Source organism: Nicotiana attenuata, chromosome 8, assembly GCF_001879085.1.
Source record: "Nicotiana attenuata strain UT chromosome 8, NIATTr2, whole genome shotgun sequence".
NCBI lineage: Eukaryota > Viridiplantae > Streptophyta > Magnoliopsida > Solanales > Solanaceae > Nicotiana > Nicotiana attenuata.
Window position 1 is genome coordinate 13,982,930 of NC_031996.1, and position 13,308 is coordinate 13,996,237.

At 37.4% G+C, this 13,308-nt stretch overlaps 1 protein-coding gene across 4 annotated transcripts in view; it reads left to right on the top strand.

Moving 5' to 3' along the window:
* The window catches only part of LOC109230954 (ABC transporter C family member 2-like), a 26,022-nt gene extending 12,986 nt beyond the window's left edge, over positions 1-13,036 (top strand). For all 4 annotated transcript variants that reach the window (XM_019396454.1, XM_019396457.1, XM_019396456.1 and 1 more), the window contains 15 exons: positions 359-465; positions 556-649; positions 1,002-1,169; positions 2,258-2,398; positions 4,187-4,387; positions 4,505-4,603; positions 4,746-4,898; positions 5,022-5,398; positions 6,591-6,771; positions 6,936-7,259; positions 7,731-8,487; positions 10,095-10,216; positions 11,075-11,320; positions 11,503-11,923; positions 12,610-13,036. In XM_019396454.1, coding sequence (XP_019251999.1) covers positions 359-465; positions 556-649; positions 1,002-1,169; positions 2,258-2,398; positions 4,187-4,387; positions 4,505-4,603; positions 4,746-4,898; positions 5,022-5,398; positions 6,591-6,771; positions 6,936-7,259; positions 7,731-8,487; positions 10,095-10,216; positions 11,075-11,320; positions 11,503-11,923; positions 12,610-12,707 — 3,489 coding nt within the window. In that variant the 3' untranslated portion in view covers positions 12,708-13,036. The remainder of the gene's footprint in view (positions 1-358; positions 466-555; positions 650-1,001; positions 1,170-2,257; positions 2,399-4,186; positions 4,388-4,504; positions 4,604-4,745; positions 4,899-5,021; positions 5,399-6,590; positions 6,772-6,935; positions 7,260-7,730; positions 8,488-10,094; positions 10,217-11,074; positions 11,321-11,502; positions 11,924-12,609) is intronic.

Here is a 13,308-nt window from a genome sequence, read left to right on the forward strand (position 1 = left end):
TTACGTTTCGGTTTTGGTTGGTGGTGGGCGGGGGGGGGGGGTTGTTGCGCAGATATAGGACATCCATTAGCATAACCTGTGCCCTAGTATATCCATTACCTTCACTGCTAAAGGATTCACCTGCCTAATGTCGCTTCAGGGGAGACTGCATAGAGTTTGGGTATCAAACTGTTTATCCTGTGAAGTCAGTGTCCATTTTTCCCATGTGGTTGTGTTTTCTACTTTTTTCGTTTTTTTTTGTCGGCATAGAGTGTGCACAGCTATTCTTAATATCTTCCATTCCCATGTCACAGGAGTCTCTTGCTTAAATAAGTTACTGTTGCTATTGTCTTAATGAAAAAATATTTGGGTTATGCAGACATATGTAATAAGCAAGATGCAGAAACTGACAAAAGAAGGATTACAGCGAACAGACAAGAGAATTGGTCTCATGAATGAAGTATTGGCTGCGATGGACACAGTAAAGTATAGTTCATTCGCAGAAAGCATGTTTGCAACCCCTAAATAAACTACCCAGCTTAATGATTTGTGACTCTAGTGATATGTATTTTTCAGATCTTATGCATGGGAGAATAGTTTCCAATCTAAGGTTCAGGGTGTTCGGAATGACGAGCTGACTTGGTATAGGAAAGCACAATTACTAGCAGCGGTATGTTATGTTAACCAGAAGCATGAATTGTGTTTTTCCGGAAGGAAATGTTATTGTGCCTTCCGTGGATGTCAAAACAAAGTTGCATTATGTTGTATTGCCACAAGAATAAAGCTTGAATCAATTTTACTACCTCTCATTCCCCTAACCTAAGACCATACACATACACATTTATATATATGGACAAGACTGCATGAATGAAAATAGTTTGCTTCACCTTGGCTTATGCGGGGCTGCGGGCAGAAAGAAAGTACACCAATACTGCAATATAAAATTTACTTGTTCTTGTTTTTTCCTTCATTTTTTCCTCTTGGCCTGACTTTGATATCCTCTTCATTTTTATCTATTTCAGTTGAATAGCTTCATTCTGAACAGTATTCCTGTTGTGGTGATTGTCATCTCATTTGGGGTATTCTCGTTACTCGGAGGAGATCTAACACCAGCAAGGGCATTTACATCTTTATCCTTGTTCGCGGTGTTGCGTTTTCCGCTCTTCATGCTTCCTAATATAATAACACAGGTTTCAAATGTTCCTTCACAATCTCATATGCTGATACTAAATAGCTTTACTGCCTTTTTCAACTGTTGAAGAACCCTCAATTTGCTGATATCTGTCTTTGAAGATTCGCTGTTGTAGCATTTATTCTAGACTGTTAGAGAGAAGAAAGACTACTTCCTCGGAAGTTCATTAGTCATGCTTGAGTATTTGTTTCATTTCTAATTGACAATCAAATGTCTCACCTAACCACCCTCCCCAGGAAAAATAAAGTAAATGAGGAAAAGAAAACAAATTCATTATCATTTCTAACCATCTGGGTTGAAGGTAATAGCTAGAATTAGTCAGCAGTGATGACATTATCAGATACTAAAATTTTGTGGTGAGGTGAATAACATTTAAGTGTTCATTCTTGTATAACTGTCACAAATCGTTGCCGGAGCATGTGACATTCAGTTTCTGGACAGGTGGATTAGTAAGCAGCATTTCAATATTAGCACATCCTAAGCAGAATCTTAGGGCCTGTTCTCTTTGATTATTATTTCGTTTCTGATTAAGTCAATGTTGTTAATCTGGTTATCATGTGAGAAAATTACTTTCTAAAGTAATATATTTCTCCAGTGAAAGTGATTATTTTTAATCACATCAGCATCCCCCAGATGCAACAAATGTCATTTTAAAAACTCGCTAGAATGGCCAATGTATCTATATTTACTCTTCCTTATCACCCAAAACTTGGCTTGTTAAATATGCCACCTCCTATTTCTTGACTTTTAACTTTTTATTCTGTAAAATTTCTTGATAAACAATGTCAGTTATTTTCTATTTTACTCAAGAAGCATTGTGGTGAATAATATTTGGTATGCACCTTGTACCTCAAAAAGGAAAAAAGTTATAAGCACGTTATTAATTCTCGGGTCGGGAGTTTTACCGTTAAAGTAAAACATTCCATGCATTTTGAGAAAAAAGAGACTAGCATCTTTTTTCCCTTTTCCTCCTTTTTTTAAAAATTTCTATGTGAGCAAGAGAGAACATAATCTATCTATGGGATCTTCTTTCATTCTGCTGTTTTGCTTAACTTACATGGTTGCACCTATTTTCTGCTGTTGCAGGTTGTTAATGCAAACGTATCGTTGAAACGTCTAGAAGAACTTCTCTTGGCAGAAGAAAGAATACTTCTACCCAATCCACCTCCTGAGCCTGGACTTCCAGCCATTTCAATCAAGAATGGATGCTTTTCATGGGAATCAAAGGTTTGCACATTAGTCGATATCTTCTTTTGCCAGAATAAGTACAGATAGCCATGCAAACATAAATGTAGTATCCTTTAGCCTCCTCCTATGTTTTAATATAAACAGAAGTGGGTAAAGACATAACATATACTTATCAGAAGGGAAAAAAGAACAGTTAAAGTTTATGTAGATATGCATTTGTCATTAATAGGTAAACCTCCCTCTTTTCCTTTTTTCTTGCTTCATTTCACTCGTTAAAGAATCTGTTCCCATCCTTTTCAAGAAACCTTATATATCTTGCATATTTATTATTGCTTTCCAGAAAGATTCTTCTCCAGGTAGTTTAATTCTTTCTCTTTAAAAGTGTACTCTGACCTCAACTTTTTACTGCCACAATTTCGATTTCTTGGTAGCACGTTACATATTATTAATGAATTTGGTTTCTGTCATTATTTGGGGCACAAATAAATGTGAAAGTAATCTGTGGTCTGAAGCTTGGTACTGTAGCCCCTTGAAAGCGATCTGGTATACTTGGGAAGTGATGCAAATGGAGTATGCTTGAGCAGATAGCTTGTTGCTTTGTGATTAAGCCATAGTTTCCTAAGAGAAAGGAGAGTGATGCTATATTTTACCACATTAGTTGGGTGCAGGATATTTGGATGGCCCGAGTTTAGTGCGGTCTTATCTCACATCTGTTAGGCGTAGGAAATTTAAATTATGTAACTGTACGATTTATGTACAATTTGTTGCATAATTATTTGACAAACGAGGATGAGGCTAGTGGAATGAATAATTTGCACCGATAGGCTTAGAAATATTTTAGCCTAGTATGAGGGGTTGTGTTGGCAGCTAATGGTACCTCTGCTAGGTTCTTGGAAAATCTCTGAATCCACCATACTCATCTTTCAATTCTTCTCTTATGTCTATATCGTTTCTCAGAAGGTTGTCATGCTCCTACTTCCACTTACGTCTGAAGGAAATATTGTTTTAGAGTATTTTCATTTTTGAGGAATCTGAATGACAGAAGCTGAAGAACTTGCATTTTTGTTGGTTCTTTTCGAGCTTCTATTTGTCATCATCTGGTTATAAGGTTGGACTTTGGACTACTTGGTTTATTAATTTATAAATCTTTTTAGCTGGTCTCTCTTTTGTACCTAGAGCATTTCTTTTGGGTTCATTTATCACTTGATTGATGTAGTGTGTGTAGACAGAACAAAGACACTTACTCCCAGCTGATCCATAAATGCCTCTTTGTAAGAGATGTATGGTGGAGAATATTCCTAAATCGAAGAACAATACATATTTGCAGCAGCTCTGAGGAGTCAGTTCTTGTAATATTTTGGTTCTGGGAATAACTATCATGATCCCTTGGAAGTGCTCTAAGTGTACTTTTGGCTTGAAAAAGCATTCTATAATCTTCCACAGCCATTGAAGTGCTGATTTATTTTGTATAACTTGCTATGGAGTGTATGGTTTAGAACACAATCTCCTGCTGTCCCGACCTACAAAAGTGTTGAGCAGCTTATTGGATTGAGTTGCTAAGTTCCTTTTAGGATTCCTTCTGAAGTTCTCTTCTGCTTTTATCTTTATCAATAAAAAAGTTTAGAAGTTCCTATTTATGAAGAAAAAAGAAAAAATAATCAAATAAAATAAAAAAACAGATACACTTTTAATAAAGAAGGCGGCTCTTCTATACCCTGTTTCTGCTTAACCTTCTATGCAGTTGCTAATTTTGGAAATTAATGGGCTTGTCAATTCTTTTCAAGGCATACGGGAGCTGGGAAACTCAACTGTTATCTTGATGTGCAGGTAGAGAAACCAACATTGTCAAATATCAACTTGGATATCCCAATTGGTAGTTTAGTAGCTGTTGTTGGGGGTACTGGAGAAGGAAAGACATCGCTAATCTCAGCAATGCTTGGAGAGGTTCCTTCCGTTTCGGATTCAATGGTTGTCGTAAGAGGAACAGTTGCTTATGTACCACAAGTTTCATGGATTTTTAATGCAACAGTAAGTAACCATGTTTATTCGTTACATACATAAGCGTTAAGGTTGATCATGTGGCTGCCTTTGATTAAAGATATTTGGTATCATGGATGACTTGAAGTACATAATTACGTTCTACAGGTACGTGAAAATATACTGTTTGGTTCTGCAATTGATGCTGCAAGGTATGATAGGGCCATCGATGTGACTGCATTACGACATGACCTTGAATTGCTTCCGGTAAGCATAGCTGCAAAAGTTGTCTAATCAATATATTTTAGACAGTTTATTCTTCTTTATGATCTTTCTTTATTTTTATATTATTATATAAGGACAATATTTCTTTAACGTGTTGCTCAAATTTTAATTGCCTTTGTTCTAGGGTGGTGATCTCACTGAAATTGGTGAACGGGGTGTGAATATTAGTGGAGGGCAGAAGCAACGAGTATCCATGGCTAGGGCTGTTTATTCTAATTCAGATGTTTGCATATTTGACGACCCATTAAGTGCTTTGGATGCTGATGTGGGCCGCCAGGTAAACATTTTACTTTGATGAAATGTGCTCTTTTTAGTTCCATCCAGCATCCAATGCAAGATCGCATAATTTTGTGGAAAATAAATTTTTTGTACAACATTCGTTGTAATTTATTATTACCAGGTTTTTGAAAGGTGCATCAAGGGAGAACTGAAAGGAAAGACCAGAGTTTTAGTCACAAACCAGCTACACTTCCTGTCACAAGTAGACAGAATCATACTGGTGCATGATGGTATGGTGAAAGAGGAAGGAACCTTTGAATATCTCTCAAATAATGGGGTACTATTTCAGAAGCTGATGGAAAATGCGGGGAAAATGGAAGAGTATACAGAAGAAAAGGAAAATGATGACAATGACAAATCTTCAAAACCTGTTGCTAATGGTGAGACCAATGGGGTAGCTAAGGAAGTTGGTAAAGATGGTAAGAAAGGGGGAAAATCTGTTCTTATTAAGCAGGAGGAACGGGAAACTGGTGTAGTGAGCTGGAATGTTTTGACAAGGTAAGATTAATACTATGATCTGGCTAAAGCTTAAACAAGCTTTTCCGTTTTCTAAATTATTATATATGTGTACACACACATTGTATGTATGTATATTCATATATAGAGGTTTCAATTTGTGTGGTGAGGTAGCTAACACCTTTCAATACTGAGATACTCCTGTAGAAAAGGTTTCACAGTCAATTATCTCCCAGATTTTGTATTTTGACTGATAAATTTGCTTAATTATGAATGAGTTCCATATCCAATTTTTCAGTGTGAAACTAGTTTACCTGAAAGCGGTGGAGTTTATTTTGTATAAAGTAGTTGTAGTTAGGCTTAACACAAAGAGATCATGCCTTTCTAGCCTATCTACTTTATGTCAAGAATGAGAGCTACAGATTGAAGCTATTGGCTAGTATGAAGACTTAATTTATCTTCATAGCCATATCGTGAGCAAGGAGATCTTTTCCACAATAATTCGTCCTTTAGCAAAAGCACCCCCCTTTTGCTTAACTATTTCTATAGGGAGAAACTAATTAATTCTTCAAGCTAGAGAGAATTTCATAGAAGTTACATTTTCTCCTTAAAATATCCTGTAAATAAAGGTAGGTCGGAATTGGTGAAAGTTTGAATTAATCTGCTCCGTGATATTAGTGAAAATCCAATTCTTCTAATTGAGCTTGCTTTATGTCAAGATCGAAATTTAGTTAATCTAGTATTAGTATTAACGAGGCAAACATCTTAAAGGATCTCCAAGTCGATTGATGTTTTAGATGCAGCTGCCTTTCGCAAGTAGAAAAGGCCTTTAGTTTAGTACACTACAGTTTAAATGTATGTTTTGACATCAAGTCATTCTAGTTTAAACAAAGATAAATGAGTTCGCAATCTTTACTCTTTCCTTCCCCCTACTCTTTCTGTAGGGTGGATAGCTTCTTTTACAGAAGGAGAGTATGCTCTTGATCAAGTTGTAGGTCTAAATTGATACATTAAGTGTCTGCTTGTGTTCATCCAATTGGGATTTCCTTTAGCTGATGCAGCTTTCTCCTTTTCCTTTCTCATGAATATTAACCTTCTGCAGCATGGTGGGAAGTTAAGAGAATTTGAGCATTCCTTGAACTGAAATGCTTTATACGAAAGCATTTTCCAAGCCTATTATTTGTCACATGCTTTTGTGCACTGATTTAGCTTGTTTTTAACTCGTATGTTGCAGGTACAAAAATGCTTTGGGAGGTTCTTGGGTGGTTGTGATATTATTTTTGTGCTATTTCTTGATAGAAGCTCTCCGTGTTGGGAGTAGCACATGGTTAAGTTTTTGGACTGATCAAAGCAGTTCGACGAGATATAGTGCTGGCTTCTACAATCTGATTTATTCACTTTTATCTCTTGGTCAAGTATGTAATTATTATCTCTTAGCTTTTGTTGCTTACTGCTTTCTCCCCACTGATCCAAGATATTTGATATCCTTGTATGCTGAATAAGATGGTGGAACTCTTCATCTGATGAAGGGGAAAGAAAAGGAGACTTCTAATTACTGTCTATATTATCTGCATATCAGGTTATGGTAACTCTGACAAATTCATTTTGGCTGATCACGTCAAGCCTTTATGCTGCCAGGAGGTTGCATGATGCTATGCTTAATTCTATTTTAAGAGCTCCAATGGTTTTCTTTCACACAAATCCACTGGGGAGGATTATCAATAGGTTTGCCAAGGATCTAGGGGATATAGATAGAACTGTTGCACCCTTTGTAAGCATGTTCCTGGGCCAGGTGTTTCAGCTTATCTCAACATTTGTCCTGATTGGTATAGTGAGTACCATGTCTTTATGGGCAATAATGCCGTTGTTGGTGTTGTTTTACGGAGCCTATTTATATTATCAGGTATGTGGAAAACTATTATTTTATTTTGTTTTGTACAATTCATGTTTCTTAGATATAATCTGAACTGCTCTATCAATAATGTATCTGATATGCCCCTGCACTAATTGTATTGAGGTCTAAGCATGGGGTCGAGTGGTCCACCTCTTTTTGAAACAAAACAAGCTATTGTCATTCCTCAGGATGCATAGTACATACTTTGACCATAAGTATTTAATTCTTCATATTATTTGTGGAAAATGCACCCTGGCATGTCCAAGTCATGTTATGTGCCATGTTCGAGTCCTCTAGTGGAGGAGAATGAAAATAATTTTGGTTCACGAAAATGGATCTGTTACCTTAACCTGTGTCTGCCTGATTTCATTCGGTGAATGGATTAACTTCAATCAAGCCTCCCCTTTTTTCTCTTTGATTTTGTCCCTTCTCTATTTTAGTTCTACTTATTGTTTGCTCAAAATAACCTGCTTCTTGCAGAGCACTGCTCGTGAGGTGAAGCGCTTGGATTCCATCTCCAGATCTCCTGTCTATGCACAATTTGGTGAAGCGCTAAATGGTCTTGCAACTATTCGTGCATATAAAGCTTATGATCGAATGGCCAACATCAATGGGAAGTCAGTGGATAACAATATTAGGTTTACGCTTGTGAACATGGGTGGAAATCGATGGCTTGGGATCCGTCTCGAAACTGTAGGGGGTCTTATGATTTGGCTTACAGCAACATTTGCTGTGGTGCAGAATGGAAGGGCAGAAAACCAGCAGGCCTTTGCCTCAACAATGGGTTTGCTTCTCAGTTACGCCCTAAATATCACAAGCTTGTTAACTGCTGTACTGAGACTTGCAAGTTTGGCTGAGAACAGTTTAAATGCTGTTGAGCGAGTTGGAACGTATATAGACTTACCATCAGAAGGTCCCGCCATAATTGAGGGCAGCCGTCCTCCTCCTGGATGGCCTTCAGCAGGATCCATTCGATTTGAGAACGTTGTCTTACGTTACAGGCCGGAACTTCCTCCTGTTCTGCATGGTATATCCTTTACAATTCCTCCGAGTGACAAAGTCGGAGTAGTTGGCAGGACTGGAGCTGGAAAATCTAGCATGTTTAATGCTTTGTTCCGACTTGTGGAACCTGAAAGAGGAAGGATATTAATTGATGATTGTGATGTTTCAAAGTTTGGACTGACAGATCTTCGGAAGGTTCTTGGTATTATACCGCAAGCACCAGTTTTGTTCTCAGGTATTTTTTGAATTTGTTTTTGATCTCCATTTATTTGGGATGGAGGTTTGTCTTTATAGATGTCATTATCTTTATAGTTCAAATCAAGTTGCATCTAGATAATCATGCACATGTGATTCTGCTATAGTGCTGGAGGCACTTGTTACTGTAACTGTGAACAGATGTTCGGAGAGTAACAAGCTAGTGACTTGTAGGAAGTATATTGTCAACCTTTCACATTCTGTCTGTTGCCCGCCTGACTTTGGAATCTATCTTGATCCACAAAGTCCATGGACATTGTCAAACAATTTTTGTTAGTGGATACGCTTTGATGACTTTGAGGTTAACTGAGGGTTGAGCACTGTACTTAACTATTAGGGTATATATTGTGATGGACTTAGATTATGTCTGATGTTTTTTCTGTAGCAGAGAGCGGGATGTTAAATTCATGCCAAAATAAGATTCTTGTTGAAAAGAATATTTCTTTTTGATGAGGGGGTAAAGTGCACTGCAAGCTGTAAATAGCTTTTTGCGTACATTTACCAAATGAATCTCCCCTTCAAACTCTTTTAACATTTTCCCTGGAAAGACTCTTTGGTAAATTCCGTTGAAGGGCTAATGGTAGAACAATAGAAGAGAACAAAGAGATAGAGAGCTCGATCAGATCCCTCGCCTCCTCTTGTTCTTCTTCCTCCTCTTTTGACCCCCTCGCAAAAAGCTTTGAGAACTTTTTTAACATTTTCCCTGGAAAAACTCTTCTGTAAATTCTTCTAAATGGCTAATGGTAAAATAATAGAAGAGAACAAAGAGACAGAGAGCTCCATCAGACCCCTCAGCTCCTCTTGTTCTTCTTCCTCCTCATTTGTCCTCCTCGCAAAAAACTTTGAGAATTTTGCAAAGAGCTGCTATACAATGCTAATTTACTTCTCTCTTGCCTACTTCATTTACTGGTTCTGATCTCACATTTCTAGCTTAGCCACAAGCAACTTCATATAATCTGAGTCGTTCTCTTTCTTTCGACTTTTGCTGAGAAATCAGTCTGCTCTTTTACCAGTCTTTTATTTGATGGTGCAGATGGTCATACAAGAGAGATTTATAATTTAGAAACAAAAAGACCATGGCTACTCATAATATTTGTGTATATTGCACAAATCTAGTCCTATTCTAGAAGTGTTTAGTACCTAGCATAAACTTTGCTTATGGGTTGTAATCAACATGATGGACATGGGAGAGGAAGGAGCTGCAGAATCGGGAGGGGAGAGAAGTAAGAAGTAGGGGGGAAAGAATGGTAGATACTTCTGATGGGCCTTGGGTGGCAGGATCTGTTATTATCTTAACAGTCGCTTGTAGCTTTTCTTTTCTTGCGTTATCTCCTTCTCTCCTTCAGACAGTTAACAGAGAACGTTAAATGAAAGATCTCCAGGACAATCTTTAAGAAGTTTAAGAGGGTAAATGCTAAAAGAATAAATATTGGAACATATGATACTATCAAAATCTTTGCGTTGGCCTGCATTTTATGTCATATTAAATATGTCCTGCATTTTCGTTGTTGACCTGAACTGAAAAACAACTCACCAACCTACCATTAAAAAGTGTTTATCTCAATAGTCCTCGTGTTTTTTGGCCAGGGACCGTGAGATTTAACCTTGATCCATTCAATGAGCACAATGATGCTGACCTCTGGGAGTCTTTGGAAAGGGCGCACCTAAAGGAAGTTATCAGGAGGAACTCTTTGGGTCTCGATGCGGAGGTTTGTTCTTTGTGTTTTGAATTGTTTCAAATTGTTTGACATCGTTTCACTAATAATATTACTCTTTATGACTCTCACAACTTTCAAGAATTCAAATTCATTTAATTATTTTAATTTAAACTTTGATATGATGTTTTTTCTATCAAACTAACATTTCAACGACTACTTTAATATTTTCTCTCTCTCTACTACTAGCATAATAGATAAGTCAATATAAAATTTGAACTTCATGCCCTGTGATAAAGTGAAACACTGGAATATATGATTCTAAAAATGTGAAACATTAGTACAAAGCGTCTTTAAAATATTTTGGCAATATAAAGTCTATTTAAACTCTATAAAGTGAACTTTGTTGAATAAAATGTAATACAGGGGCAGTATCACTAATAAGCACAAGGACTACAACTAAAGGGAACAACTTGTAAAACACATGGAAAAGCACAGACCTTCCATTTTTATGGTAGTCAACTTTTATGTTATTGGATGTTACTGGGATTATTACTTATCAAAGAGGAAAAATTGGACATATATTTGTTATGCTTTGTTTTTGTTGTATAATGGTTATGCTTTATCCAAATGCACCATATTACAAGTTACAATGCACGTTTCAAATAGTTACTGTTTTTGCTAGAAAGAAAACCCTAAACACCTATTTTTAGTTAAAGTAGCATGTTGCATTATTAACTAACTCTGACTTTTTGAATTAACTAGATAGCTTAGAGGCTCAAGCCTTTGTGTTAGTATAAATTAAAAAAATGAAAATTCCGTTACTTCTATTCTCTTGACTTTTCTATCTATGCCATCCTAGTCAAACTAATTTCAGCTATAGCTAACAAAATATTACTTTGATGTATTAAGGTGTCGGAAGCCGGAGAAAATTTCAGTGTTGGACAAAGACAGCTTTTAAGTCTTGCTCGAGCATTGCTTCGCCGGTCAAAGATTCTTGTTCTTGATGAAGCAACTGCTGCTGTTGATGTCAGAACTGATGCTCTTATTCAAAAAACTATACGCGAAGAATTTAAGTCTTGCACCATGCTCATCATTGCTCACCGTTTGAACACTATCATCGACTGTGACAGAATTCTTCTGCTTGATGCTGGTCAGGTAGAGTATCACCCTTCTATCTTAGTCTTGTGAACTCATTCTGATAACAGGTCATGCCTGATAGCAGGTTTGAGGGTCTACTTGGGGTTCCAAAATATACAAAAGGGGGATTGCATCTTTATTTTTTAACCATTTTTTCTCTGTGGGTTATTTCAATTTACCTGTTGTCTGTCTCTTTTCAGGTACTGGAATATGATACTCCAGAAGTATTGTTACAAAAGGAAGAAACTGCTTTTTCTAGGATGGTTCAGAGTACAGGAGCAGCAAATGCTCAATACTTACGAAGCTTAGTATTAGGAGGGGAAGAGGGTAACAGTATAGCGAGGGACAAACAGCTAGATGGGCAAAGGAGATGGCTTGCCTCTTCACGTTGGACTGCTGCAGCACAGTTTGCACTAGCTGTTACACTTACTTCATCCCAAAATGACCTTGTGCAGTTAGAAATTGAGGATGAGGATAATATCCTGAAGAAAACAAAGAATGCTGTAATCACTCTGCAGGGAGTGTTAGAGGGTAAGCACGACAAAGAAATCGAAGATACCCTGGATCAGTACCAGGTTTCCCGAGACAGATGGTGGTCTTCTTTGTACAAGATGGTTGAAGGTAAGGACAACTGCAAATTAAACTTTTCAAAAGCAAAAAATTACTTTCATGGTCATCTTCTTTGAGTCTCCTTGAGCCGAGGGTCCATCAGAAACAGCCTCCCTACCCCAGGTAGGGGTAAGGTCTGCGTACACTCTAGCCTCCCCAGACCCCACTTTGCGATTTTACTGGGTTGTTGTTGTTGGTCATCTTCTTTGAGAACCGTTATTTGTCATGGTCACCATTAGTCAGTATTGATGAAGAACAAGATTTAGACATAGACAGGTTGACAGACACACGTGCCCTAACATGGATGTACTCTATAACTTTACCCACTTCCCTTTGCCACCATTTTTTATGCTTTAGGCATCTGGTGTTTGAAATCCACTGGATCGCTACTCCGGATACGCGCAGGGTAGGGCTCAGTAGAGCTAGGAGTTCCTCTATTTCCAATGCTCGAACCTGAGACTTTTAATTAAGGCTAGAGGGATTCCAACCATCCCACCACACTCCTTGGTTTTATTTTTTGGTTTAGGCATTTTGTTATCTGGTTGAGTATGTCTTTGTGTGGTCTTTGAGGCCTTTACTTGGTCTCCAATTGTTTCTCTTTAAGGAAGCAGTGCTGTTAGTATAATGTTCTCATCTTGTATGATTTTTTGATCAACTATTGGTTTTAATTATGGTTCTGGGGTTTTTACACTTTTCAGGTCTCGCGATGATGAGTAAGCTGGCGCGCAATAGACTTCATCAAGCAGAACTTGAGGTTGAAGAAAAAGCAATTAACTGGGATCGCGCTGAGATGTAAGTGTCTTCCAGTCTGCAGCAGATAATGGAATGGGACTTTTCTTTACTTATTTTATTAGATTTCACAGAATTTTGGTTCTGGCCCCTTAACACTAGTTGTGACATTGATTTTTTATCCCATGAGAAGTTTTTGCTGTGCCTCTTCTGAAGATGATGATGAGGTTTGTTGTAAAATTAAGGGGAAAAGTAATTTTGAATGCAACTACCACAGGGACGAGGAAATTGCGTTAGAACGACTTTGTTATAAGAGATCTCCTAGTTCTGTGCTGCATTGCTAAAACAACTTTTTTTTGGATCCTATCATGTATTATTATCCAGCTTCTATCTACACACACACATCCATGCACCACTAATAGTAGCGTTGGTGATGTCTTTTTACAAGCTAGTGATAGTTTTGCGCTAAGGTGACATGAACAAATCGAGAGATGGTACAAACCAAGGGTGGTTTATATTCATAACTTTTTTATACCTTGTTTCCCTTAGTATTGTTTGTTGAAGAGACTAAGATCCTGTTTGGCCAAGCTTCTGGGAGGTCAAAAGTACTTTTCTCCCTAAAAAAAGTACTTATTAAGAAATTTAAATTGTTTGGCCAAGATGGAGAA